Below are 24806 nucleotides of genomic sequence, written 5' to 3' on the forward strand. Positions count from 1 at the left end.
TGTAATAAGTGCCATCCTGTAGAAATTGCAAAGAAAATACTGTTTGATGAGCTAGCTAAGTTAGCTATAGCAAGGTATACCAGTTATCAAAAAGGATGCTATGAGCGAGCATGTTGTAAACTAGCTAGACAACGACCTAGATAGATAGCTACTAACGTTAGCTAGACGTATCATCATCTCCATTAGCTATCCATCTTGCTATCGCATGAAAAATGCCTACAGCAAAATGTCTCTCAATACACTGCATATTACTCAACAATTTCTCAGACAGTTGGCTCTTGCACAGGAAAGAAGTGGAAAAAGTTCAGGGACCTACCAGATCACAACAAACAGTGAACAGCGAGGGGGAGTTAGGGAGTAATCATCTTATACACATACACTACCGTTCAAAAGTTTGTGGTCACTTAGAAATGTTCTTGCTTTTGAAAGAAAAGCTCATTTTGGTCCATTAAAATAACATAAAATTGATCAGAAATAGAGTGTAGACATTGTTAATGTTGAAAAATGACTATTGTAGCTGGAAACAGCAGATTTTTTATGGAATATCTACATAGGCGTACAGAGGCCCATTATCAGCAACCATCACTCCTGTGTTCCAATGGCACGTTGTGTTAGCTAATCCAAGTTTATAATTTTAAAAGACTAATTGATCATTAGAAAACCCTTTTGCAATTATGTTAGCGCAGCTGAAAACTGTTGAGAGGCAATACAACAGGCCTTCTTTAGACTAGTTGAGTATCTGGAGCATCAGCATTTGTGGGTTCGATTACTGGCTCAAAATGATCAGAAACAAAGACCTTTCTTCTGAAACTCGTCAGTCTGTTCTTGTTCTGAGAAATGAAGGCTATTCCATGCGAGAAATTGCAAAGAAACTGAAGATCTCGTACAACGCTGTGTACTACTCCCTTCAGAGAACAGCGCAAACTGTTTCTAACCAGAAGAGAAAGAGGAGTGGGAGGCCCCGGTGCACAACTGAGCAAGACGACAAGTACATTAGAGTGTCTAGTTTGAGAAACAGATGCCCCACAAGTCCTCAACTGGCAGCTTCATTAAATAGTACCCGCAAAACACCAGTCTCAACGTCAACAGTGAAGAGGCGACTCCGGGATGCTGGCCTTCTAGGCAGAGTTGCAAAGAAAAAGCCATACCTCCTACTGGCCAATAAAATGAAAAGATTAAGATGGCCAAAAGAACACAGACACTGGACAGATGAATCTTGAGTTGTTGGATCACAAAGAAGAACATTCGTGAGACGCAGAAAAAATGAAAAGATGCTGTAGGAGTGCTTGACACCATCTGTCAAGCATGGTGGAGGCAATGTGATGGTCTGGGGGTGCTTTGGTGGTGGTAAAGTGGGAGATTTGTACAGGGTAAAAGGAATATTGGAGAAGGAAGGCAATCACTCCATTTTGCAACACCATGCCATACCCTATGGACCGCGCTTAATTGGAGCCAATTTCCTCCTACAACAGGACAATGACCCAAAGCACAGCTCCAAACTATGCAATAACTATTTAGGGAAGAAGCAGTCAGCTGGTATTCTATCTATAATGGAGTAGCCAGCACAGTCACCGGATCTCAACCCTATTGAGCTGTTGTGGGAGCAGCTTGACCATATGGTATTTTATCGAAAAATATGTTATTTTTTTTATTAATTTGTATATTTTAGTTTAACCACAACATTTGTTGTATTATTTGTTCTGTCTTTTCAGGTGTATTAAAATGAAATTGTAACCAACTTTCTAAGGCTTGTTTAAAATGACGATATTTTGGAGATTATTACGTTTTCAAATAGCCGAAAGTGAGCCGATGTAATCTGAATAAAGGGAAAAGGGACATTCTTGAACATGGGGTGAGACATTCTTACTAATTTACTAGAGAACCAGTATAACTTTTGTATGACTGATGCCTTTAGTGAGAGGTCTAATGCTTTAATATTTAATAATTTCTGCCCTCCGAATTCATATTCGTTATATAAATAGGCAATTTTAATTTAAAAAAAAGTTGTATTTTTTATTTAAAAAGCAGGTCACTAGGGGTAGGCAACACCATAAGCAAATAGGTAAACTGTGATATGACTAAAGAGTTAATCAGGGTGATTTTTCCACAAATAGACAGGTATTTTCCTTTCCATGGTAGCAAGATCTTATCTATTTTTGCTAACTTTCTATAAAAAAGAGATAATTTCTTTCTTTCAGGACATGTATACAGAATATGTCCACATCCCTGTCAGACCATTTTATTGGTAAACTACACGGTAATGTAAAAGTTGTATTTTTTTGTGATACAATACATAATATAGTACACTTTTCATCATTTGGTTATAATCCAGAGAGGTTAGAAAAAGTATCTAGATCCTCTATGAGGCTGTGGAAGGATTTGAATTGTGGTTTTAAAAGAAAACATGAATCATCAGCGTACAATGACACATTTGTTTTTAAGCCATGGATTTCTAATCCCTTAATATTATTGTTGGATCTAATTTTAACAGCTAACATTTTGATGGTAATAATAAATAGATATGCCGATAGTGGACAACCTTGTTTTACTCATCTTGACAGTTTAAAACTTTCTGAGATGTAGCCATTATTTACTATTTTACACCTAGGGTTACTATACATAACTTTAACCCATTTTATAGAGATTCTCCAAAGTTTAAATATTCCAGGCATTTAAATATAAACTCCAGTCGTACTTTATCAAAAGCCTTTTCAAAATCAGCTATGAAAACCAGGCCTGGTTTCCCCGATATTTCATGGTATTCTATTGTTTCCAGTACTTATATTATCTACAATGTATCGTCCATGTAAAAAACCTGTCTGATTAGGATGAATAATATCTGACAAAATCTTTTTAATTCTATGTGCCAACCATTTAGCTACAATTTTTGCATCACAGCACTGAAGTGTAAGAGGCCTCCAATTTTTTTAATGGACTGGATCTTTACACATACCACTTGGATCCTGTTTCAGTAATAATTAAATCAGACCTTCTTGTTGCGTGTCCGATAATCTACCGTTTATATAGGAGTGGTCAAAACGTGCTAATAATGGTCCTCTGAGTATATAAAAAAAAGTTTGGTATACTTCCACTGGTATGCCATCCAGCCCTGTAGTTTTCCCGGACTTAAAGACTTTAATTGCATCAATAAGTTCCTCCTCTGTAATTTGGCCTTCACATGAGTCTGTCTGTACAGATGTTAATTTGACATTATTAATAGGGAAAAAAATCCATACAATTAGCTTCGGTTAGTGGAGATAGAGGAGACTGAAACGAAAACATATTCTTAAAGTACTTTTGTCACGTTCCTGACCTGTTTTCTGTTATTTTGTATGTGTTTAGTTGGTCAGGGCGTGAGTTGGGGTGGGCATTCTATGTTTTGTGTTTCTATGTTTAGGTCACTTGTAATTAGCCTTATATGGTTCTCAATCAGGGACAGGTGTTTGACGTTTCCTCTGATTGAGAACCATATAAAGGTTGGCTGTTCACATTGTTTGTTTGTGGGTGATTGTCTTCCGTGTCTGTGTATGTTGCACCACACGGGACTGTTTCGGTTTGTTCGTTCGTTTGATGTAGTCTGTTCCTGTTCGTGAGTTCTTCGTGTATTTATGTAAGTTCCATGTTCAGGTCTGTCTACGCCGTTTTGTTATTTTGTAATTTTCCAAGTGTTTTCGTGTTTCGAGGAGGAGGAAGAACTAGACTGTCGTTACAGAATCACCCACCAACCTAGGACCAAGCGGCGTGGGAGAGCGCAACTGCGAAACCAGGACTCGTGGACATGGGAGGAAATATTGGACGGAAAGGGACCCTGGGCTCAACCAGGAGAATATCGCCGCCCCAAAGCTGAGCTGGAGGCAGCGAAAGCAGAGAGGCGGCGTTACGAGGAGCTAGCTCGGAAGCAGGAGAAGGATCTGGGCTACACTACGTGGGAGGAGATCGACAGGTGGGCGATCGACCCAGGGCGAGTGCCGGAGCCCGCCTGGGATTCTCTGGCGCAGTGCGAGGAGGGATACCGGCGAATGGAGGCAGCACGACGACGCGGTAGGAAGCCTGTGAGTAAACCCCAAAAATTTCTTGGGGGGGGGGGCTTAAAGGGAGAGTGGTGAAGTCAGGTAGGAGACCTGCGCCCACTCCCTGTACTTACCGTGGAGAGCGAGAGTACGGGCAGACACCGTGTTACGCAGTAGAGCGCATGGTGTCTCCTGTACGCGTGCATAGCCCGGTTCGGTACATTCCAGCTCCACGTATCGGCCGGGCTAGATTGAGCGTTGAGCCGGATGTCATGAAGCCGGCCCAACGCATCTGGCCACCAGTGCGTCTCCTCGGGCCGGCTTACATGGCACCAGCCTTACGCATGGTGTCCCCGGTTCGCCTACATAGCCCGGTGCGGGTTATTCCACCTCCCCGCACTGGTCGGGCGACGGGGAGCATTCAACCAGGTAAGGTTGGGCAGGCTCAGTGCTCAAGGGAGCCAGTACGCCTGCACGGTCCGGTATTTCCGGCGCCACCTCCCCGCTCCAGCCCAGTACCACCAGTGCCTACACCACGTACTAGGCTTCCAGTGCGTCTCCAGAGCCCTGTTCCTCCTCCACGCACTCTCCCTGTGGTGCGTGTCTCCAGCCCGGTACCTCCAGTCCCGGCACCACGCATCAAGCCTCCTGTGCGTCTCCAGAGCCCTGTACGCACTGTTCCTTCTCCCTGTACTCGCCCTGATGTGCGTGCCCTCAGCCCGGTACCACCAGTGCCGGTACCACGCACCAGGCCTATAGTACGCCTTGAGAGTCCAGTGTGCCCTGTTGTTGTTCCCCGCACTAGCCTGAAGGTGCGTGTCTTTAGCCCGGTACCTCCAGTTCCGGTACCACGCACCAGGCCTACAGTGCGTCTCAGCCGGCCAGAGTCTGCCGTCTGCCCAGCGGCGCCTGAACTGCCCGTCTGCCCAACGGCGCCTGAACTGTCCGTCTGCCCAACGCCGTCTGAACTGTCCGTCTGCCAAGCGCCGCATGAACTGCCCGTCTGTATTGAGCCTTCAAAGCCGCCCGTCGGTACTGAGCCTTCAAAGCCGCCCGTCTGCCATGAGCCTGCAAAGCCGTCCGCCAGACAGGAGCCGCTAGAGCCTTCCGCCAGACAGGAGCCGCTAGAGCCTTCCGCCAGACAGGATCAGCCAGAGCCTTCCGCCAGACAGGATCAGCCAGAGCCTTCCGCCAGACAGGATCAGCCAGAGCCTTCCGCCAGACAGGATCAGCCAGAGCCTTCCGCCAGACAGGATCAGCCAGAGCCTTCCGTCAGACAGGATCAGCCAGAGTCGTCAGCGAGCCATGACCAGCCAGAGCCGTCAGCGAGCCATGACCAGCCAGAGCCGTCAGCGAGCCATGACCAGCCAGAGCCGTCAGCGAGCCATGACCAGCCAGAGCCGTCATCCAGCCATGACCAGCCAGAGCCGTCATCCAGCCATGACCAGCCAGAGCCGTCATCCAGCCATGACCAGCCAGAGCCGTCATCCAGCCATGACCAGCCAGAGCCGTCATCCAGCATTAAGCCATCATCCAGCCAGGATCCGCCAGAGCCAGCCAGCCAGGATCCGCCAGAGCCAGCCAGCCAGGATCCGCCAGAGCCAGCCAGCCAGGATCCGCCAGAGCCAGCCAGCCAGGATCCGCCAGTCATTCTGGTGTTGCCCCTCATTCTGGTGTTGCCCCTCATTCTGGTACTGCCCCTCATTCTGGTGCTGCCCCTCAGTCCGGTGCTGCCCCTTAGTCCGGTGGGATTAATTTGGAGGGTGGCCATTTGGAGGAGGCTACAAAAGCGGGGTTTGACTAAGGTGGGATGGGGACCACGCCCAGAGCCTGAGCCGCCACCGTGGACAGATGCCCACCCAGACCCTCCCCTAGACTTTTGGTGGTGCGTCCGGAGTTCGCACCTTGAGGGGGGGGGGGTTATGTCACGTTCCTGACCTGTTTTCTGTTAATTTTGTATGTGTTTAGTTGGTCAGGGCGTGAGTTGGGGTGGGCATTCTATGTTTTGTGTTTCTATGTTTAGGTCACTTGTAATTAGCCTTATATGGTTCTCAATCAGGGACAGGTGTTTGACGTTTCCTCTGATTGAGAACCATATAAAGGTTGGCTGTTCACATTGTTTGTTTGTGGGTGATTGTCTTCCGTGTCTGTGTATGTTGCACCACACGGGACTGTTTCGGTTTGTTTGTTCGTTTGATGTAGTCTGTTCCTGTTCGTGAGTTCTTCGTGTATTTATGTAAGTTCCATGTTCAGGTCTGTCTATGTCGTTTTGTTATTTTCCAAGTGTTTTCGTGTTCGTCTTCGTCTTTAAATAAAATCATTATGTATTCACAACCCGCTGCATTTTGGTCCTCCGATCCTTCTCTCCTCTCCTCGTCCGAGGAGGAGGAAGAACTAGACTGTCGTTACAACTTTACTTCCTCTTTCAAAATATTGTTCGGTGAATCATGAGTGACTCCATCATTTGTAACAAGTTTCAATAAACATTTTTGGTAGCATTTCTATGTTGAAGATTGAAAAAGAATTTGGTGCATTTTCCCCCTCCAGTTCGCTTTATTTTTTATAATATATTACACTGGATCTTTCTTGAATAAGTTCCTCCATTTCTTTTTGTTTTTCCTCTAACTTATTCTGTGTCTCTATGATACAGTTTTTATTGCTATCTATCTGTACTGTTAGTCCTAGAACACTGTCCCAATTTCCTTTGTTAATATGGACTCTTGACCTAAATTGCTTTTGTTTTATAGAGGAGTACTGAATGGCATGGCCGCTAAAGGCACATTTAAAAGTGTCCCATACAATAATGGGATCTGCTGTACCTATGTTACGTCGGAAAAAGTCAGTTAGAAATTCTTCTGTCCTAGTTAAAAACCATTTATCATCCAGTAGGCTTTGATAAAATGTTGAATATCCTCGCCCACGTGGAAATTCTGTAAGGGTAATACATATGTCAATTACGTGATGGTCCGACCGCATTCTGTCCCCTATCAACACTTTTTAAACTTTTGATGCCAGAGAGAATTACTTTCTTACGTCATCAAGATGACTAGCTTGATTAAGCCTCCGCCATGTATATCTCACTAGGTCAGGGTATTTAAGTCTCCATATATCCACTAATTCCAATATATCCATGACATTCATGATTTCCTTAAGTGCCTGAGGGTGATAGTTTGTAGTGTGATTTCCTTTACGGTCCATCACTCACTTTGTGACTGACAGGCAGGTGCCTCTCCTATCAATGGATTGCTAGCAGATGCAGATCGGTCATTCTAGCGGGAAATGGGCTCGACGGACTAGTGAATTTAAACTTTTAAATAAAAAAATAGCCTAGTTAATATGGAGTGGAAAATGTAGCCGGCTGAAAATGACTCTGTAACCGGCTGATTAGCCGACAGCCGGCGCTAAATGTTAAACACGGATGATAATGAATTCTCAGGGGACAGAAATCATACTCACACCAACTAGATAAAAACCATGATAAAGGGGAACCTGATAAGGTTTCAATTAATTTCAATACAACAGACCAATTTAATCCTAGAGACCCAACCCAATGTACTGGTAGACTATAGCTTAGTGAACAGTAGGGGCTAACAGCTGCTGGTCAAGTTCAACAACCACAGAAACCACACCATTCCTCCCAGAGCTGTTTCTTCCATACTTTGTGACTTTCCCATTACAGGCTTTCCCAATTGCTGATGATAATAGGCATTGTTTTTTTCCCTCTTCCCTATTGAATTGCCTGCAGGGAATTCAGCCATAACTCAATTCCCGGCATTAGACCCAAGCAATAACTTCCCAGAAATAGAGCAAGACTGACCTCACTTTAAAAAAATGCCTGTGGAGACAAAAGCCAGTATTCAGACCCATTTTTTACATCTTTGGTTGCAGTGCATCACAGGGCTTCATGCACGGACATCAGGGTAGTCATTGTTAGAACAAACTAGGTTTACCTCATCTCTCATCTCTCCGTCTTTCTCTGAGGGTCTGGCTGAACCCAAAGACCCTTCACTCTGATTCAAAGGGAATCAAGTTGCACTGAGTACGTTGTAATACCACTGGCATGCTTTTGTCTGCTCAAAGTGGTTGGGGATCATGAAATGAGAAGAGTATTTTCAACAGGCCGAGAATACATCCAAAAATGTGTAGGCTACACCCTCAACTACAATCATATCGAAAGACATTGAAACCATGGACTTATTCAGCCACATGGTGGACTGGACACACTCAAACTGCAACAGTGACTACTGAAACACCCTACTGAAGGATAGCCTACTACACTACTGAAGGATCGCCTACTACACTACTGAAATACTGAAGGATAGACTACTACAATACAGAAAGACTGAAGGATAGACTACTACAATACAGAAAGACTGAAGGATAGACTACTACAATACAGAAAGACTGAAGAATAGACTACTACAATACAGAAAGACTGAAGGATAGACTACTACAATACAGAAAGACTGAAGGATAACTTACTACAATACAGAAAGACTGAAGGATAGCTTACTACAATACAGAAAGACTGAAGGATAGCTTACTACACTAGTGAAAGACTGAAGGATAGCCTACTACACTACAGAAAAACTGAAGGATAGCCTACTACACTAGTGAAAGACTGAAGGATAGCTTACTACACTACAGAAAAACTGAAGGATAGCTTACTACACTACTGAAAGACTGAAGGATAGACTACTACACTACTGAAATACTATTTTTAATTTAACCTTTATTTAACTAGGCAAGTCAGTTAAAAACAAATTCTTATTTACAATGACAGCTAAACCCGGACGACACTGGGCAAATTGTGCACTGCCCTAGGGATTCCCAATCACAGCCAGATGTGATACAGCCTGGATTCGAACCAGGGACTGTAGTGACACCTCTTGCACACTAAGATGCAGTGCCTTAGACCGCTGCTCCACTCAGGAGCTTGGTACACTACTGAAAGACTAAAGGATATCTTGGTACACTACTGAAAGACTGAAGGATATCTTGGTACACTACTGAAAGACTGAAGGATATCTTGGTACACTACTGAAAGACTGAAGGATATCTTGGTACACTACTGAAAGACTGAAGGATATCTTGGTACACTACTGAAAGACTGAAGGATATCTTGGTACACTACTGAAAGACTGAAGGATATCTTGGTACACTACTGAAAGACTGAAGGATATCTTGGTACACTACTGAAAGACTGAAGGATAGGCTGCACACACAGACCGAGAGCTCCTTTATTTCACAATATCCGCTCTCCATCGTCCCTTTTTCTCTGTGTGTCCTGAGGTGAACTCTGAACATTCCTTCCACCTCAGCTCTCTTAGTCACGGCTGAAAATGGATTGATCTACTTCCTCTGCTTCGGCTCCACACCACCACCATACCATATGTACACCCCACTGTAAGGTCTCCTGCAGCCAGCCTGAAGGGTATCTCTCCTGGGCAAGGAAACTGAGTGAGCCCCCCTCCCCACACACCCCCAGGGGGCTGCAGCCTGATCAGCTGATTCCCACCTCTGAACAGAATGACGGCTGCTGCCTATCTGAAAGAGAAAGACTGGCTATGAAGGCTGGTATCACCATGATATCACCATCCATGTTACTCTGTTTAATAAAATGGTTTCTTGTCTCGAACTAAAACCCATTCCCCAGATTAGGCTGGGCAACCTAAAAGAGACAATGTAGATTTATAAAAAAAATTTTTTAGTTAAAAGTACATTTTACTATACCACATAAACAACAGAAGCACACAGGTACATTATTCCTTTACAGGTTTGTTCAAATCTGTCTTTGGTCTGACAACCACTTAGGGTACTGTTAGAATAAACTGATCCTAGTGCACTTCTATTGTAGCCAGAGTTCAGCTGAGAACTGACTTGTTGAGTCTGTTGTGGAGGCCTCCCTCTAGAACACTGTCTTGTTGAGGCTGTTGTGGAGGCCTAACCTGTAGAACACTGACTTGTTGAGGCTGTTGTGGAGGCCTAACCTGTAGAACACTGTCTTGTTAGGCTGTTGTGGAGGCCTAACCTGTAGAACACTGTCTTGTTGAGGCTGTTGTGGAGGCCTAACCTGTAGAACACTGTCTTGTTGAGGCTGTTGTGGAGGCCTAACCTGTAGAACACTGACTTGTTGAGGCTGTTGTGGAGGCCTAACCTGTAGAACACTGACTTGTTGAGGCTGTTGTGGAGGCCTAACCTGTAGAACACTGTCTTGTTGAGGCTGTTGTGGAGGCCTAACCTGTAGAACACTGTCTTGTTGAGGCTGTTGTGGAGGCCTAACCTGTAGAACACTGTCTTGTTGAGGCTGTTGTGGAGGCCTAACCTGTAGAACACTGTCTTGTTGAGGCTGTTGTGGAGGCCTAACCTGTAGAACACTGTCTTGTTGAGGCTGTTGTGGAGGCCTCCCTCTAGAACACTGACTTGTTGAGGCTGTTGTGGAGGCCTAACCTGTAGAACACTGTCTTGTTGAGGCTGTTGTGGAGGCCTAACCTGTAGAACACTGTCTTGTTGAGGCTGTTGTGGAGGCCTAACCTGTAGAACACTGTCTTGTTAGGCTGTTGTGGAGGCCTAACCTGTAGAACACTGTCTTGTTGAGGCTGTTGTGGAGGCCTCCCTCTAGAACACTGACTTGTTGAGGCTGTTGTGGAGGCCTAACCTGTAGAACACTGTCTTGTTGAGGCTGTTGTGGAGGCCTAACCTGTAGAACACTGACTTGTTGAGGCTGTTGTGGAGGCCTAACCTGTAGAACACTGACTTGTTGAGGCTGTTGTGGAGGCCTAATCTGTAGAACACTGACTTGTTGAGGCTGTTGTGGAGGCCTAACCTGTAGAACACTGTCTTGTTGAGGCTGTTGTGGAGGCCTAACCTGTAGAACACTGACTTGTTGAGGCCGTTGTGGAGGCCTCCCTCTAGAACACTGTCTTGTTGAGGCTGTTGTGGAGGCCTAACCTGTAGAACACTGTCTTGTTGAGGCTGTTGTGGAGGCCTCCCTCTAGAACACTGACTTGTTGAGGCTGTTGTGGAGGCCTAACCTGTAGAACACTGTCTTGTTGAGGCTGTTGTGGAGGCCTCCCTGTAGAACACTGACTTGTTGAGGCTGTTGTGGAGGCCTCCCTCTAGAACACTGTCTTGTTGAGGCTGTTGTGGAGGCCTAACCTGTAGAACACTGACTTGTTGAGGCTGTTGTGGAGGCCTAACCTGTAGAACACTGACTTGTTAGGCTGTTGTGGAGGCCTAACCTGTAGAACACTGACTTGTTGAGGCCGTTGTGGAGGCCTCCCTCTAGAACACTGTCTTGTTGAGGCTGTTGTGGAGGCCTAACCTGTAGAACACTGACTTGTTAGGCTGTTGTGGAGGCCTAACCTGTAGAACACTGTCTTGTTGAGGCTGTTGTGGAGGCCTAACCTGTAGAACACTGACTTGTTAGGCTGTTGTGGAGGCCTAACCTGTAGAACACTGACTTGTTAGGCTGTTGTGGAGGCCTAACCTGTAGAACACTGACTTGTTGAGGCTGTTGTGGAGGCCTAACCTGTAGAACACTGACTTGTTGAGGCTGTTGTGGAGGCCTAACCTGTAGAACACTGTCTTGTTGAGGCTGTTGTGGAGGCCTAACCTGTAGAACACTGACTTGTTGAGGCTGTTGTGGAGGCCTAACCTGTAGAACACTGACTTGTTAGGCTGTTGTGGAGACCTAACCTGTAGAACACTGACTTGTTGAGGCTGTTGTGGAGGCCTCCCTCTAGAACACTGTCTTGTTGAGGCTGTTGTGGAGGCCTAACCTGTAGAACACTGACTTGTTGAGGCTGTTGTGGAGGCCTAACCTGTAGAACACTGACTTGTTAGGCTGTTGTGGAGGCCTAACCTCTAGAACACTGACTTGTTGAGGCTGTTGTGGAGGCCTAACCTGTAGAACACTGACTTGTTAGGCTGTTATGGAGGCCTAACCTGTAGAACACTGACTTGTTGAGGCTGTTGTGGAGGCCTAACCTGTAGAACACTGACTTGTTGAGGCTGTTGTGGAGGCCTAACCTGTAGAACACTGACTTGTTGAGGCTGTTGTGGAGGCCTAACCTGTAGAACACTGACTTGTTGAGGCTGTTGTGGAGGCCTAACCTGTAGAACACTGACTTGTTGAGGCTGTTGTGGAGGCCTAATCTGTAGAACACTGACTTGTTGAGGCTGTTGTGGAGGACTAACCTGTAGAACACTGACTTGTTGAGGCTGTTGTGGAGGCCTAACCTGTAGAACACTGACTTGTTGAGGCTGTTGTGGAGGCCTAACCTGTAGAACACTGACTTGTTGAGGCTGTTGTGGAGGCCTAACCTGTAGAACACTGACTTGTTGAGGCTGTTGTGGAGGCCTAACCTGTAGAACACTGACTTGTTGAGGCTGTTGTGGAGGCCTAACCTGTAGAACACTGACTTGTTGAGGCTGTTGTGGAGGCCTAACCTGTAGAACACTGACTTGTTGAGGCTGTTGTGGAGGCCTAACCTGTAGAACACTGACTTGTTGAGGCTGTTGTGGAGGCCTAATCTGTAGAACACTGACTTGTTGAGGCTGTTGTGGAGGACTAACCTGTAGAACACTGACTTGTTGAGGCTGTTGTGGAGGCCTCCCTCTAGAACACTGACTTGTTGAGGCTGTTGTGGAGGCCTAACCTGTAGAACACTGACTTGTTGAGGCTGTTGTGGAGGCCTAACCTGTAGAACACTGACTTGTTAGACTGTTGTGGAGGCCTCCCTGTAGATGAGACAACTATAGAACAATGAGCCACTATGTTGTTGTGTAGTATGTTTGTTTTGGCTTTGTGCCACGCCTCCATTAGCTACACTGTTTTGTTCTTCTATCCTCGTGGGGACCTAAAATGTATTTCCATTTCAAATCATATTTTCCCTAACCAATAAACTTAACCCTAAACCTAAACCGTAACCCAAACCCTAAACCTAACCACTAAACCATTGCCCTAATTCTAACCCCAATTGTAACCCTAAACCTAACCCCTAAGCTTAAAATAACCTTTGTCCTCACGGGTACGTGGGAAATGTCCCCACAAGGGAGACTTTTCCTTGTTTTACTATCCTTGTAGGGACGTTTGGGAATTTTAGGTCCCCACAAGGATAGTAGAACCAACACAAACACACTTACTCTATTGTTAGCTAGTAGAGACATACTAATCCCCCTACCTCACCGTTGGCCAAAAATAATGTTGACACCAGCAGAACTGGTAAGCGCTCTCATAGTGAGCATTTTATCGCTTTCTGAAATAAATTAACAACTAGAGTTGCACATTTTGGGGAATATTCAGAGGTGGAAACTTTCCGTGGGAATTAATGGGAATATATGGGAATTAACGGAAATATGTACAAACTAATATGAACACCATTTAAATGTAGATGTTTTTTGCATTGGATAAATGTACCATATCATATGGAGACAGAAACATAAACCTTTTACCTTATCATAAGTAGACATAATTGCAAATTATTAAATCCTTCCAATAAAAAAAAGATTATTTAGTTATGAAATTAACTTTAATTAAATGAGTTGACTCTTCACATGGGATGATTTCACTGAACAACAAAAGAAAGGCAATATTGAATGATCCCCAATGATCCATCGCATCTCCCAAAAACGTTTTCAACATACATCTGTAAAATTATAGTCTAGAAACTAAAGCTTTGGTTGTCTTCCTCTCAGGCTTCCATGTCTTCTCCCTGGACCTCCTCAATGTCCACCTCTTGAACATCAGACTCTGAGGTCTCATCTTCACTGTCACTTTCCAACCTTGTTGAGGATGGCTCGTTGTCAGGCTCAAAAAGCCAAAACTTTTCCAGATGGCCACCAATTTTTCAACCCTTGTATTGGTCAGCCTGTTGCGTGCTTTGGTGTGTGTGTTCCCAAACAAGGACCAGTTGCGCTCTGAGGCGGCTGATGTTGGTGGGATTTGGAGGATGGAGGCAACAGGGGAAAGAGCCTCAGATCCACAAAGTCCCTTCCACCAGGTGGCTGATGAGATATGTTGGCACGACTGCCATATTGCATCTCCATCCCAAAGCCCTTGCTTGGAAGTGTACTTCGCCAGACTGCCAAGAACCATGTCCTCATCCAGGCCAAGGTGGCGAGACACAGTAGTGATGACACCATAGGCCTTCTTGATCTCTGCACCAGACAGGAGGATCTTGCCAGCATACTTGGGGTTCAACACGCTGCGGCGTGTATGGGCTTCAGGCAGAAGTCTTCACGCTTTTTAATGTATTTCAGAACTGCAGTTTCTTCCGCTTGGAGCAACAGTGAAGTGGGCAGGGAAGTACAGATTTCTTACATCTGCAAGCAGAGTCTGAACATCAGACAGGATGGCATGGTCTCTCTCAATCCGTGCAATGGCTATTTCTATAGGTTTCAGGAGTTTCAGGCTGCTTACCACTCTCTCCGAAAATACATCATCCAGGAGGATCCTCTTGATGGGACTGTCCATATTGGCAGACTGTGATATGGCCATTTCTTAGAGACTCCTTCCCCTCCAAGAGACTGTCAAACATGACAACACCACCCCAACGGGTGTTGCTGGGCAGCTTCAATGTGGTGCTTCTATTCTTCTCACTTTGCTTGGTGAGGTAGATTGCTGCAATAACTTGATGACCCTTCACATACCTAACCATTTCCTTGGCTCTCTTGTAGAGTGTATCCATTGTTTTCAGTGCCATGATGTCATTGAGGAGCAGATTCAATACATGAGCAGCACAGCCAATGGGTGTGATGTGAGGGTAGGACTCCTCCACTTTAGACCAAGCAGCCTTCATGTTCACAGCATTGTCTGTCACCAGTGAAAATACCTTCTGTGGTCATTGATGACTGCCTTCAGCTCATCTGCAATGTAGAGACCGGTGTGGCTGTGCTCTCGTAGAATACTGGTTGAGGGGTGGAGATTATGTAGTTAATTATTCCTTGCCCACAAAAATTCGACCACCCAGCAGAGATGATTGCAATACAGTCTGCTTTCTCTATGATTTGCTTGACCTTCACTTGAACTCTGTTGAACTCTGCATCCAGAAAATGAGTAGGTAAAGCATGTCTGGTTGGAAGGGTGTATGCTGGGTGAAGAACATTCAGAAATCTCTTCCAATACACATTGTCTGTGAGCATCAGAGGTGAACCAGTTGCATACACAGCTCCAGCAAGACATTCATCAGCATTTATCTGACTACGTTCCTCCATTGAGTCAAAAAAACTTCTGATTCCAGGAGGACCATGATCTGTTGCTATCGATAAGGTGTCTGATTCATCATTTTGACCTCGCATAGAGATAGAGGGACTTTTGTCAGAGGTTGCTTGTTGTGAGTGCTGAGGGAACTTTATGCACTTGGACAGATGATTCTGCATCTTTGTTGCATTCTTCACATATGATTTGGCACAGTATTTGCAAATGTACACAGCTTTTCCTTCTACATTAGCTGCAGTGAAATGTCTCCACACATCAGATAGTGGCCGTGGCATTTTCCTGTAAAGATTAGAAAAAAATTTGTAAAAGAAACCCAAATACAATTCCATGTACAGATAAATATTTAAGCAGTTAAACAACTCCTTTGTAAGATAAAATGTTTAAAAATGAAACGTGTATGGAAACAGGTGAATTAACACTCCTCAGTTAGCAGGCTCAAGCAAGCTAAAACCCACATGGTGGCAAAAACTAACTAGCAGAAATTGTTAAGTTAGAAATTATTTAAATACACTTTGCTGTAGGCTACTATTTACTAGTTAACAAAAAATCATGTATGTCATATAAAATATATTCACCCCACCCAGTATTGTAATCAAAACTTACCAGACTGCATGTAGTCCTTGGCTCAGACAGTGTAGTAGTGTGGGCTCAATAGCATCTCATTAGTGTGCAAGATCTTTAGAATCAGCTGTACAGTCATGGCCAAAAGTTTTGAGAATGACACAAATATTAATTTTCACAAAGTTTGCTGCTTCAGTGTCTTTAGATATTTTTTTCAGATGTTACTATGGAATACTGAAGTATAATTACAATAATTTCATAAGTGTCAAAGGCTTTAATTGACAATTACATTAAGTTAATGCAAAGACTCAATATTTGCAGTGTTGACCCTTCTTTTTCAAGACCTCTGCAATCCACCCTGGCATGCTGTCAATTAACTTATTGGCCACATCCTGACTGATGGCAGCCCATTCTTGCATAATCAATGCTTGGAGTTTGTCAGAATTTGTGGGGTTTTGTTTTTCCATCCGCCTCTTGAGGATTGACCACAAGTTCTCAATGGGATTAAGGTCTGGGGAGTTTCCTGGCCATGGACCCAAAATGTCGAGGTACCATTCTTTATTCATGGCTGTGTTTTTAGGCAAAATTGTGAGCCCACTCCCTTGGCTGAGAAGCAATCCCACACATGAATGGTCTCAGGATGCTTTACTGTTGGCATGACACAGGACTGATGGTAGCGCTCACCTTGTATTCTTTTTCCGGACGCCCCAAACAATCGGAAAGGGGATTCATCATAGAAAAAGACTTTACCCCGGTCCTCAGCAGTCCAATCCCTGTACCGTTTGCAGAATATCAGTCTGTCCCTGATGTTTTTCCTGGAGAGAAGTGGCTTCTTTGCTGCCCTTCTTGACACCAGGCCATCCTCCAAAAGTAGTCGCCTCACTGTGCGTGCAGATGCACTCACACCTGCCTGCTGCCATTCCTGAGCAAGCTCTGTACTGGTGGTGCCCCAATCCCGCAGCTGAATCAACTTTAGGAGACGGTCCTGGCGTTTGATGGACTTTCTAGGGCTCCCTGAAGCCTTCTTCACAACAATTGAACAGCTCTCCTTGAAGTTCTTGATGATCCGATAAATGGTTGATTTAGGTGCAATCTTACTGGCAGCAATATCCTTGCCTGTCAAGCCCTTTTTGTGCAAAGCAATGATGACGGGACGTGTTTCCTTGCAGGTAACCATGGTTGACAGAGGAAGAACAATGATTCCAAGCACCACCCTCCTTTTGAATCTTCCAGTCTGTTATTCGAACTCAATCAGCATGACAGAGTGATCTCCAGCCTTGTCCTCGTCAACACTCACACCTGTGTTAACGAGAGAATCACTGACATGATGTCAGCTGGTCCTTTTGTGGCAGGGCTGAAATGCAGTGGAAATGTTTTTTGGGGATTCAGTTAATTTGCATGGCAAAGAGGGACTTTGCAATTAATTGCAATTCATCTGATCACTCTTCATAACATTCTGGAGCATATGCAAATTGCCATCATACAAACTGAGGCAGCAGACTTTGTGAAAATTAATATTTGTGTCCTTCTCAAAACTTTTGGCCACGACTGTACATGTGATGTGAGAATGCACTGTGCATGCAGAGGATTGCAATTCCTTTGAATTGGGGATAGTTTAACCAAAATATGCCACAATACCAAGAATTTATTGCCTTATGTGTATCCCACAAAAAAGGTTCACTGTTATAAGCTAACTTTTTTGATGAATTTAAGCAAAATTCCCCAAATTCCAGGGCTTAACGTCCCATAGAAAATTTCCGGAAGAATTCTGGAAATTTACTGGAAAGTTTCCGACCCTGTGCAACCCTTTTAACAACTATAACACCATATACATAATTGGAATTGCCAAAACTTTAAAATGCAATAATATCTCAGAGAAGCTCAGAGGAGAAACTCAAAGGAGAGGTTCAGAGGAGAGGTTCAGAGGAGAAGCTCAGAGGAGAGGTTCAGAGGAGAGGTTCAGAGGAGAGGCTCAGAGGAGAGGCTCAGAGGAGAGGCTCAGAGGAGAAGCTCAGAGGAGAGGTTCAGAGGAGAAGCTCAGAGGAGAGGTTCAGAGGAGAGGCTCAGAGGAGAGGCTCAGAGGAGAGGTTCAGAGGAGAGGTTCAGAGGAGAGGCTCAGAGGAGAGGTTCAGAGGAGAGGTTCAGAGGAGAGGCTCAGAGGAGAAGCTCAGAGGAGAGGTTCAGAGGAGAAGCTCAGAGGAGAGGTTCAGAGGAGAGGCTCAGAGGAGAAGCTCAGAGGAGAAGCTCAGAGGAGAGGTTCAGAGGAGAAGCTCAGAGGAGAGGTTCAGAGGAGAGGCTCAGAGGAGAGGTTCAGAGGAGAAGCTCAGAGGAGAAGCTCAGAGGAGAGGTTCAGAGGAGAGGCTCAGAGGAGAGGTTCAGAGGAGAAGCTCAGAGGAGAAGCTCAGAGGAGAGGCTCAGAGGAGAGGTTCAGAGGAGAAGCTCAGAGGAGAGGCTCAGAGGAGAAGCTCAGAGGAGAGGTTCAGAGGAGAGGCTCAGAGAAGCTCAGAGGAGAGGTTCAGAGGAGAAGCTCAGAGGAGAAGCTCAGAGGAGAAGCTCAGAGGAGAGGTTCAGAGGAGAGGCTCAGAGGAGAGGTTCAGAGGAGAAGCTCAGAGGAGAAGCTCAGAGGAGAGGTTCAGAGGAGAAGCTCAGAGGAGAGGTTCAGAGGAGAAGCTCAGAGGAGAGGTTCAGAGGAGAGGTTCAGAGGAGAAGCTCAGAGGAGAAGCTCAGAGGAGAAGCTCAGAGGAGAGGTTCAGAGGAGAGGCTCAGAGGAGAGGTTCAGAGGAGAAGCTCAGAGGAGAAGCTCAGAGGAGAGGTTCAGAGGAGAAGCTCAGAGGAGAGGTTCAGAGGAGAAGCTCAGAGGAGAGGTTCAGAGGAGAGGTTCAGAGGAGAAGCTCAGAGGAGAGGCTCAGAGGAGAGGCTCAGAGGGGTTGTGTGTCTCTTTGTTAACAACAGCTGGTGCGCAATCTCTAATATTAACAAAGTCTTGAGGTTCTGCTCACCTGAGTTAGAATACCTCATGATAACCTGTAGACCATACTATTTACCAAGAGTTTTCATCTATATTTTTTTTATAGCTGTTTATTTACCACCCCAAACATTTGCTGGCTGGCACCGGGTGCCGACGACACGGATGTCAATTAAGGCAGCCCCCTGCACCTCTATGATTCAGAGGGGTTGGATTAAATGCGGAAGACACATTTCGGGTGAATGCATTCAGTTGTACAACTGACTAGGTATGCCCCTTTCCCTAAGATCGCACTCAACAAGCTTTATAGAGCCATAAGCAAACAAGAAAATGCCCAACCAGAGGCGGCGCTCCTAGTGGTCGGTGACTTTAATGCAGGAAAACTGAAATCTGTTTTACTACATTTCTACCAGCATGCCACCTGTGCAATGAAAGGGGGAAACACCTCTAGATCACCTTTACTCCACAGAGACGCGTACAAAGCTCTCCCTCGCCCTCCATTTGGCAAATCTGACCATAACTCTATTCTTCTCCCGGTTTGATGCAGTCAAGACAGGTACTACGTAATAATATTGGATGATAAATAACCTAGCAGTGGCAGCTATTAGTCTACTATAGGGCGAGACGGCTTGGTTGGTTTCTGGCTCGTCTCTCACTCCATCCTCCCTGCTCCTTGTGTCACTCGCTCACTCACTCACTCACAGTAGCCTACACACACAGCACGCACGGCCCCTGCTAGAGCATCACCTCTATCTACGTCCTCTCCCTGGTGCTTCTTTCACTCTGATCAGCTCTGGATCCGATCAGGTCTATACAGAACGGGACTAGTTGTCCTCTGGTCCGTTTGAGACGGGTCTCTATATTATGCATATCGGGTCCGGATGGGAAAAGGCAGTGGTCCATTTCAGAATGTGAGGGCCTCTACTTTCCATGCTTACTAAATGTTTGCACTTTTGGTGACTTGACCTACATTGCATTATTTATTACCTTTATTGGAGGGTGATTCTTATGATATTGCCAGATGTAAGAGTTTAGTTAAATTTCAAATTACTGCCCCAAACTTGCCAGGCCCTAGACATTGCCAAAAACAACTAATCAGAGTTTAACAGGTTAAATCTTAACCATCTGTAACTCTCACACTCATGTACAAACAAACACAAACACACATGCATACATACAACTTAAGCATGGACGCACGCACCAACACACACCTCCCCACAATCTTTCCCACAAGGACTTTAATGACCCTTAGGAAATAATTAAGCCATATTTTCACACAATTGGCTCTGGGAGTAATCACAACAAGATGTAGAAAAGTCTCAGATCTGTTAAACACTTTACATCAGGTCGGCAATTTAACTATGCAATTACAATATTACTAGCTACTGTGTAAGTTGTCCGTGTACTGTTCAATTGTATATTTTATAGGCCTAACAGAAAAAAATGTAATGTATATGGAAAGAATAGTTACAGGTACTAAAAATAAAATATCAGATACCTTTACTGTAATTCACATATTTGGTCTAACATGATTAGGCCTATAACCACTTGTAAAATGCTTTAACTTACTGCACACACGTGGGCAGAAACTTATGAAGGCATAGGCCTACCTGGGCTGACAGGTAGCCTAGTGGTTAAGAGCGTCAGGCCAGTGAACGAAAGGTTGCCAGTTTGAATCCCTGAGCTGACTAGGTAAAAAAATCAGCCTATGTGTCTTTGAGCAAAGGCACTTAACCTGAATTGCTCCTGTAAGTCACTCTGGATAAGAGCATCTGTTAAATTACTCAAATGTGAATGTGCATGAGCAAGAAGAAAAATAGAAGGAGATAATTAAATGGACTGAACCATATTGGAATGCTATGATGATGTCAGTCTCAATGGTCGTCATTGTAAATAAGAATTTGTTTCCTAACTGACTTGCCTAGTTAAATAAAATAAAAATGGTACCTTGGCTGTCGAGGAATCCTCAGGCCACATCTTCAGAAACACAGAGAAGTATTTCTGCACAGGCCTAAAGTTACTCCTTTTTTATTTGGGGACTTATACTGGGAAATGTATATTTGAGAAAGCTGTATATGATTTCATTCCAGTGGTGGTCGGTGCCATTTAAGATGAGGTAGGACAATATATTTTTTTATAAGCACGGACTTATTTCTATTACAGCATATTGGATGACTGCCATTCATATTCCACTCACCCAGCTCAATGTAACATCGATAGGTTTAGGCAACTACATTATAGTCAAATTTTCCCTATACCCATCATGAGGTTGCTAGAACCTAGCCAATGAATGAACGTTTAAAATGTAGGTGCACAGATCGAGAGAAATTTGAGTAATCAAGGTGACAGACATTGACACATTCAATAGAGCCCTGCACACTCTTGCCTGCATCTAGCTGATCTAGGGTGTAATCATTAGTCCAACAGTTGCAAATGAGAGATTCTATTGGATAAATTAATTTATGTTTATCCCCGATTCGTTCCGTTTGCTTCATTTAAGAAACATTTTTCAAACAGAATCGGCGGAATGATTACACCCCTGCTCAAACACAAACACAGTTCACTTTCATAGCAGCCACATACAAACAGCATGATCCCTTTGATCGTTGTATAATTAATTCTCACATTTACACGCTCACCTCCTCTCGCCCTTTCCCTTCACTTGTGGACTTCAGTGCACAACACATCAGCTGTCTGTGACCAGGCGAAAAAACCATTCCAAGCCAAACCTTCAAATCATAACCGCTAACAGCTACATCATTGTCACCATATTAACGTCATTGTCAACATAACTACTAGAACTAATGCGTTAGGAAACCCGCCACAATCATGCAGTACAGTGTAGTCAGCAGCAAGCAGTTCAGCAGTTACACCGGTGGGCCCGGCGCAATAAACTACTAAAATCAAAAGCTTACATTGACTTGGAAGAGTTCCAGAGTTGGATAGCTATAGACAACTACTAACATAGCATCTGTCTCTGTTTGAGCTGGGTGTTTGAGTAGGCTAAACTAGCTAGCTGCATTCGCTAAGTAAGTGAAAGTGAGAGTATTTTTTTTTTTATACTACAAAATCTCTCTCTCTCGCTTGCTTCTCCATTTTTGAAGAGATGAATTTGTTCAAAACTGTTTAACTATTGTCTTTCTCTCTTTTTGAGTCAACTCCACACCACATTTTATACACTGCAGTGCTAGCTAGCTGTAGCTTATGATTTCAGTACTAGATTAATTCTCTGATCCTTTGATTGGGTGGACAACATGTCAGTTCATGCTGCAAGAGCTCTGATAGGTTGGAGGACATCCTCCGGAAGTTGTCATAATTACTGTTTAAGTCTATGGAAGGGGGTGAGAACCACGAGCCTACTAGGTTTTGTATTGAAGTCAATGTACCCAGAGGAGGACGAAAACTAGCTGTCCTCCGGCTACACCATGGTGCTACCCTACAGAATACTGTTGAGGCTACTGTAGACCTTCATTGCAAAACAGTGTGTTTTAATAAATTATTTGGTGATGTGAATATGTTTAGTATAGTTTTATCTAAAAAGGATCACTTTTTGAATTTTTCACAATTTTATTTGTATGAAATTTACTGAGGATGGTCCTCCCCTTCCTCCTCTGAGGAGCCTCCACTGTTTCACTCACAGGGACAACATAAGACACATGCAAGCGCACAAACTGTACACACACACACACACACACACTGTACACACACACACACAGCTGTAACATTCCATCAACTCTAGGTTGTTTACAGTGAACATACATTTTGACTGGTTGCTTGACAAATCCTACACGTAGTGTAAAGAAAATGTATTTAGAATTAGAATGCATAAAAATAACTACATGAATATTGTTTTTTATTTAGAAAAGTATATATTTTAGTAAGCAAATACTTATTATGGTTTTATTAATTATAAATGCATGTGACACATTCTCAATACTTTGTTGGAATCCTTCAAATGTTTGTGGAGAAAAAAACCGTTAAAGTAATAGCATAGCATAGATTACAACAAACCCAAAACCATTGCACTTACTTGAATTTCCTATAAAGGAAAACGTTTTCCTCAGCTATGCTATTAGTAATTCTTACTTAGTTGTGAAAAACTGCATTACAAAATATGTTTCTTTTGTAACTAGGTTGTGCAATAAAGTGAAAAAAGTAGGAAAGATTAAGAAGTGTGTTTTCATAATGAGAACCGTATCAGATTACGATAACATACCTCATGCCAGCAATCCCCCGCGCGCCCCGCCCTCCTGTAAGCATCGCGTGAGAGTGCAGCCGACTCTCAAACTTGATTGTGATTAATGCAAGAGTACTATTCCATGCCAGACATAAACTATACACGAAGAGAGATTCTTAAGGTGACCGGGATAAAACGAAAGGGGGGCACGAGAACTTCTGGCCAGGCACAAATTTACAGCTACACTACACATCAATACTGCACACATGCTCTTATGAGCGGTGCATGCGTACAATGAGACTTTGTCCTCTGTGCAGAGAGAAACCCAGTTACCCCAGAAGAAAGCAGGAAAAGCAAACTAGCAATAAATCAGAACTAATAACAATTTATGAAGAAAATAATCCAACGGCACGAAGTGAATGATTGCTTTTAGATGCCTTACGTAAAGGATCAAATAGGCTAGGTTTATGTATAGCCAAGAATGCTCAACTCCATGATACGCGATGGAACTCGATATGCAGCACATTATCAAATCATGCGCCATTCTGTATCCAGCTCATGCTAGACTTAAATCGAACTTCCCAAAACATTTATTGTCACGTCAAACAGGTTTAAATTACATTCTTACGTTTTTTGAACGGGCTTCTTCCGCTTCTTGACAGCATAGACTCCAGTGTTACTCAACATGTTGACGCTTCTGCTGTATTAGTTGGTACAAAATGTTCAAAAACACGAACACAATAACATCCACGGTCTTCCTCAGAGACAGTTCTCAAATTAACAAGGGAAGTTAATATCCAGACATGCGTGAATCCCTTCAAATAGAGCGGTCTCTCCGTAACGCAGATCCCCCGCTACGTTAACTTGACAGACCCAAGCGGTCAAAGTCACTGGCAAAGTCGACCGTAATAGACGTGCGGCGTAAATCCAGAAGTGTTTGGGGGATGAAACAAGTTTCGGAAAGTTCCCCCGATCTACAGAGTAAATAACATGTGCGTGATCACAGCACACTTCCCTTCCTGTTCTTTTTGTTCATGAGAAGTCTCTCTAGAGACCCTAAAAAAATATATATATATATATTCTAAAGGGGTAGATTTTACTGTATACAACCCGACGCTCGGAACAGTTTCGGAGCTGCTCTCTTGCAGCAGGTAAAATGTGCCTATCGTTCCTGGCATGGGGCGTTTTCAGGAAATCCGATAACGTATGAGCTGTTTTTTAACCCTATCAGTCCCGAGTCCCAGCTTTTCATGCATCTGATTTTCATTTGTCTGCATATCCAGCAGCCCTTGTAATTAGCCTCACAATTAAGTGTTTTACAATTTTATTTTCAGGACAACCAGAGCTACAAGTAGAACACCAAACTATCTGACATAAACATTTCCATTCAAATGTCAATAAAAAAAAAACAAAGTCCAGAAAAGAAACAACAAACAAATTATATGAATGCAAGTACAGAAATTGTTTGTGTAACAGATGTGAAATGGCTAGCTAGTTAGCGGGTACGCGCTAGTAGCATTTCAATCAGTTACGTCACTTGCTCTGAAACCTAGAAGTAGGGTTGCACCTTGCTCTGCAAGGGCCGCGGCTTTTGTGGAGCGATGGGTAACGACGCTTCGTGGGTGACTGTTGTTGATGTGTGCAGAGGATCCCTGGTTCGCGCCCGTGTCGGGGCGAGGGGACGCCGTAAAGTTATACTGTTACATTGGTGCCGTGACCCGGATCACTGGTTGCTGCGGAAAAGGAGGAGGTTGAAAGGGGGGTGAGTGTAACGGATGTGAAATTGCTAGCTAGTTTGCGGATATGCGCTAGTAGCATTTCAATCAGTTACGTCACTTGCTCTGAAACCTAGAAGTAGGGTTGCACCTTGCA

General features: G+C 44.2%; 1 protein-coding gene across 1 annotated transcript in view; it reads right to left on the reverse strand.

Annotated features, from left to right (window-relative positions):
• LOC120064137 (aryl hydrocarbon receptor-like) overlaps positions 1–24077 on the reverse strand; it is a 107087-nt gene extending 83010 nt beyond the window's left edge. The window contains exon 1 of the mRNA XM_039014501.1: positions 23563–24077. Within this exon, the coding sequence (XP_038870429.1) occupies positions 23563–23621 (59 nt within the window). The 5' untranslated portion in view covers positions 23622–24077. The remainder of the gene's footprint in view (positions 1–23562) is intronic.
• Positions 24078–24806: the final 729 nt, after the last annotated feature.

Source organism: Salvelinus namaycush, chromosome 19 (genome assembly GCF_016432855.1).
Source record: "Salvelinus namaycush isolate Seneca chromosome 19, SaNama_1.0, whole genome shotgun sequence".
Taxonomy (NCBI): Eukaryota; Metazoa; Chordata; class Actinopteri; order Salmoniformes; family Salmonidae; genus Salvelinus; species Salvelinus namaycush.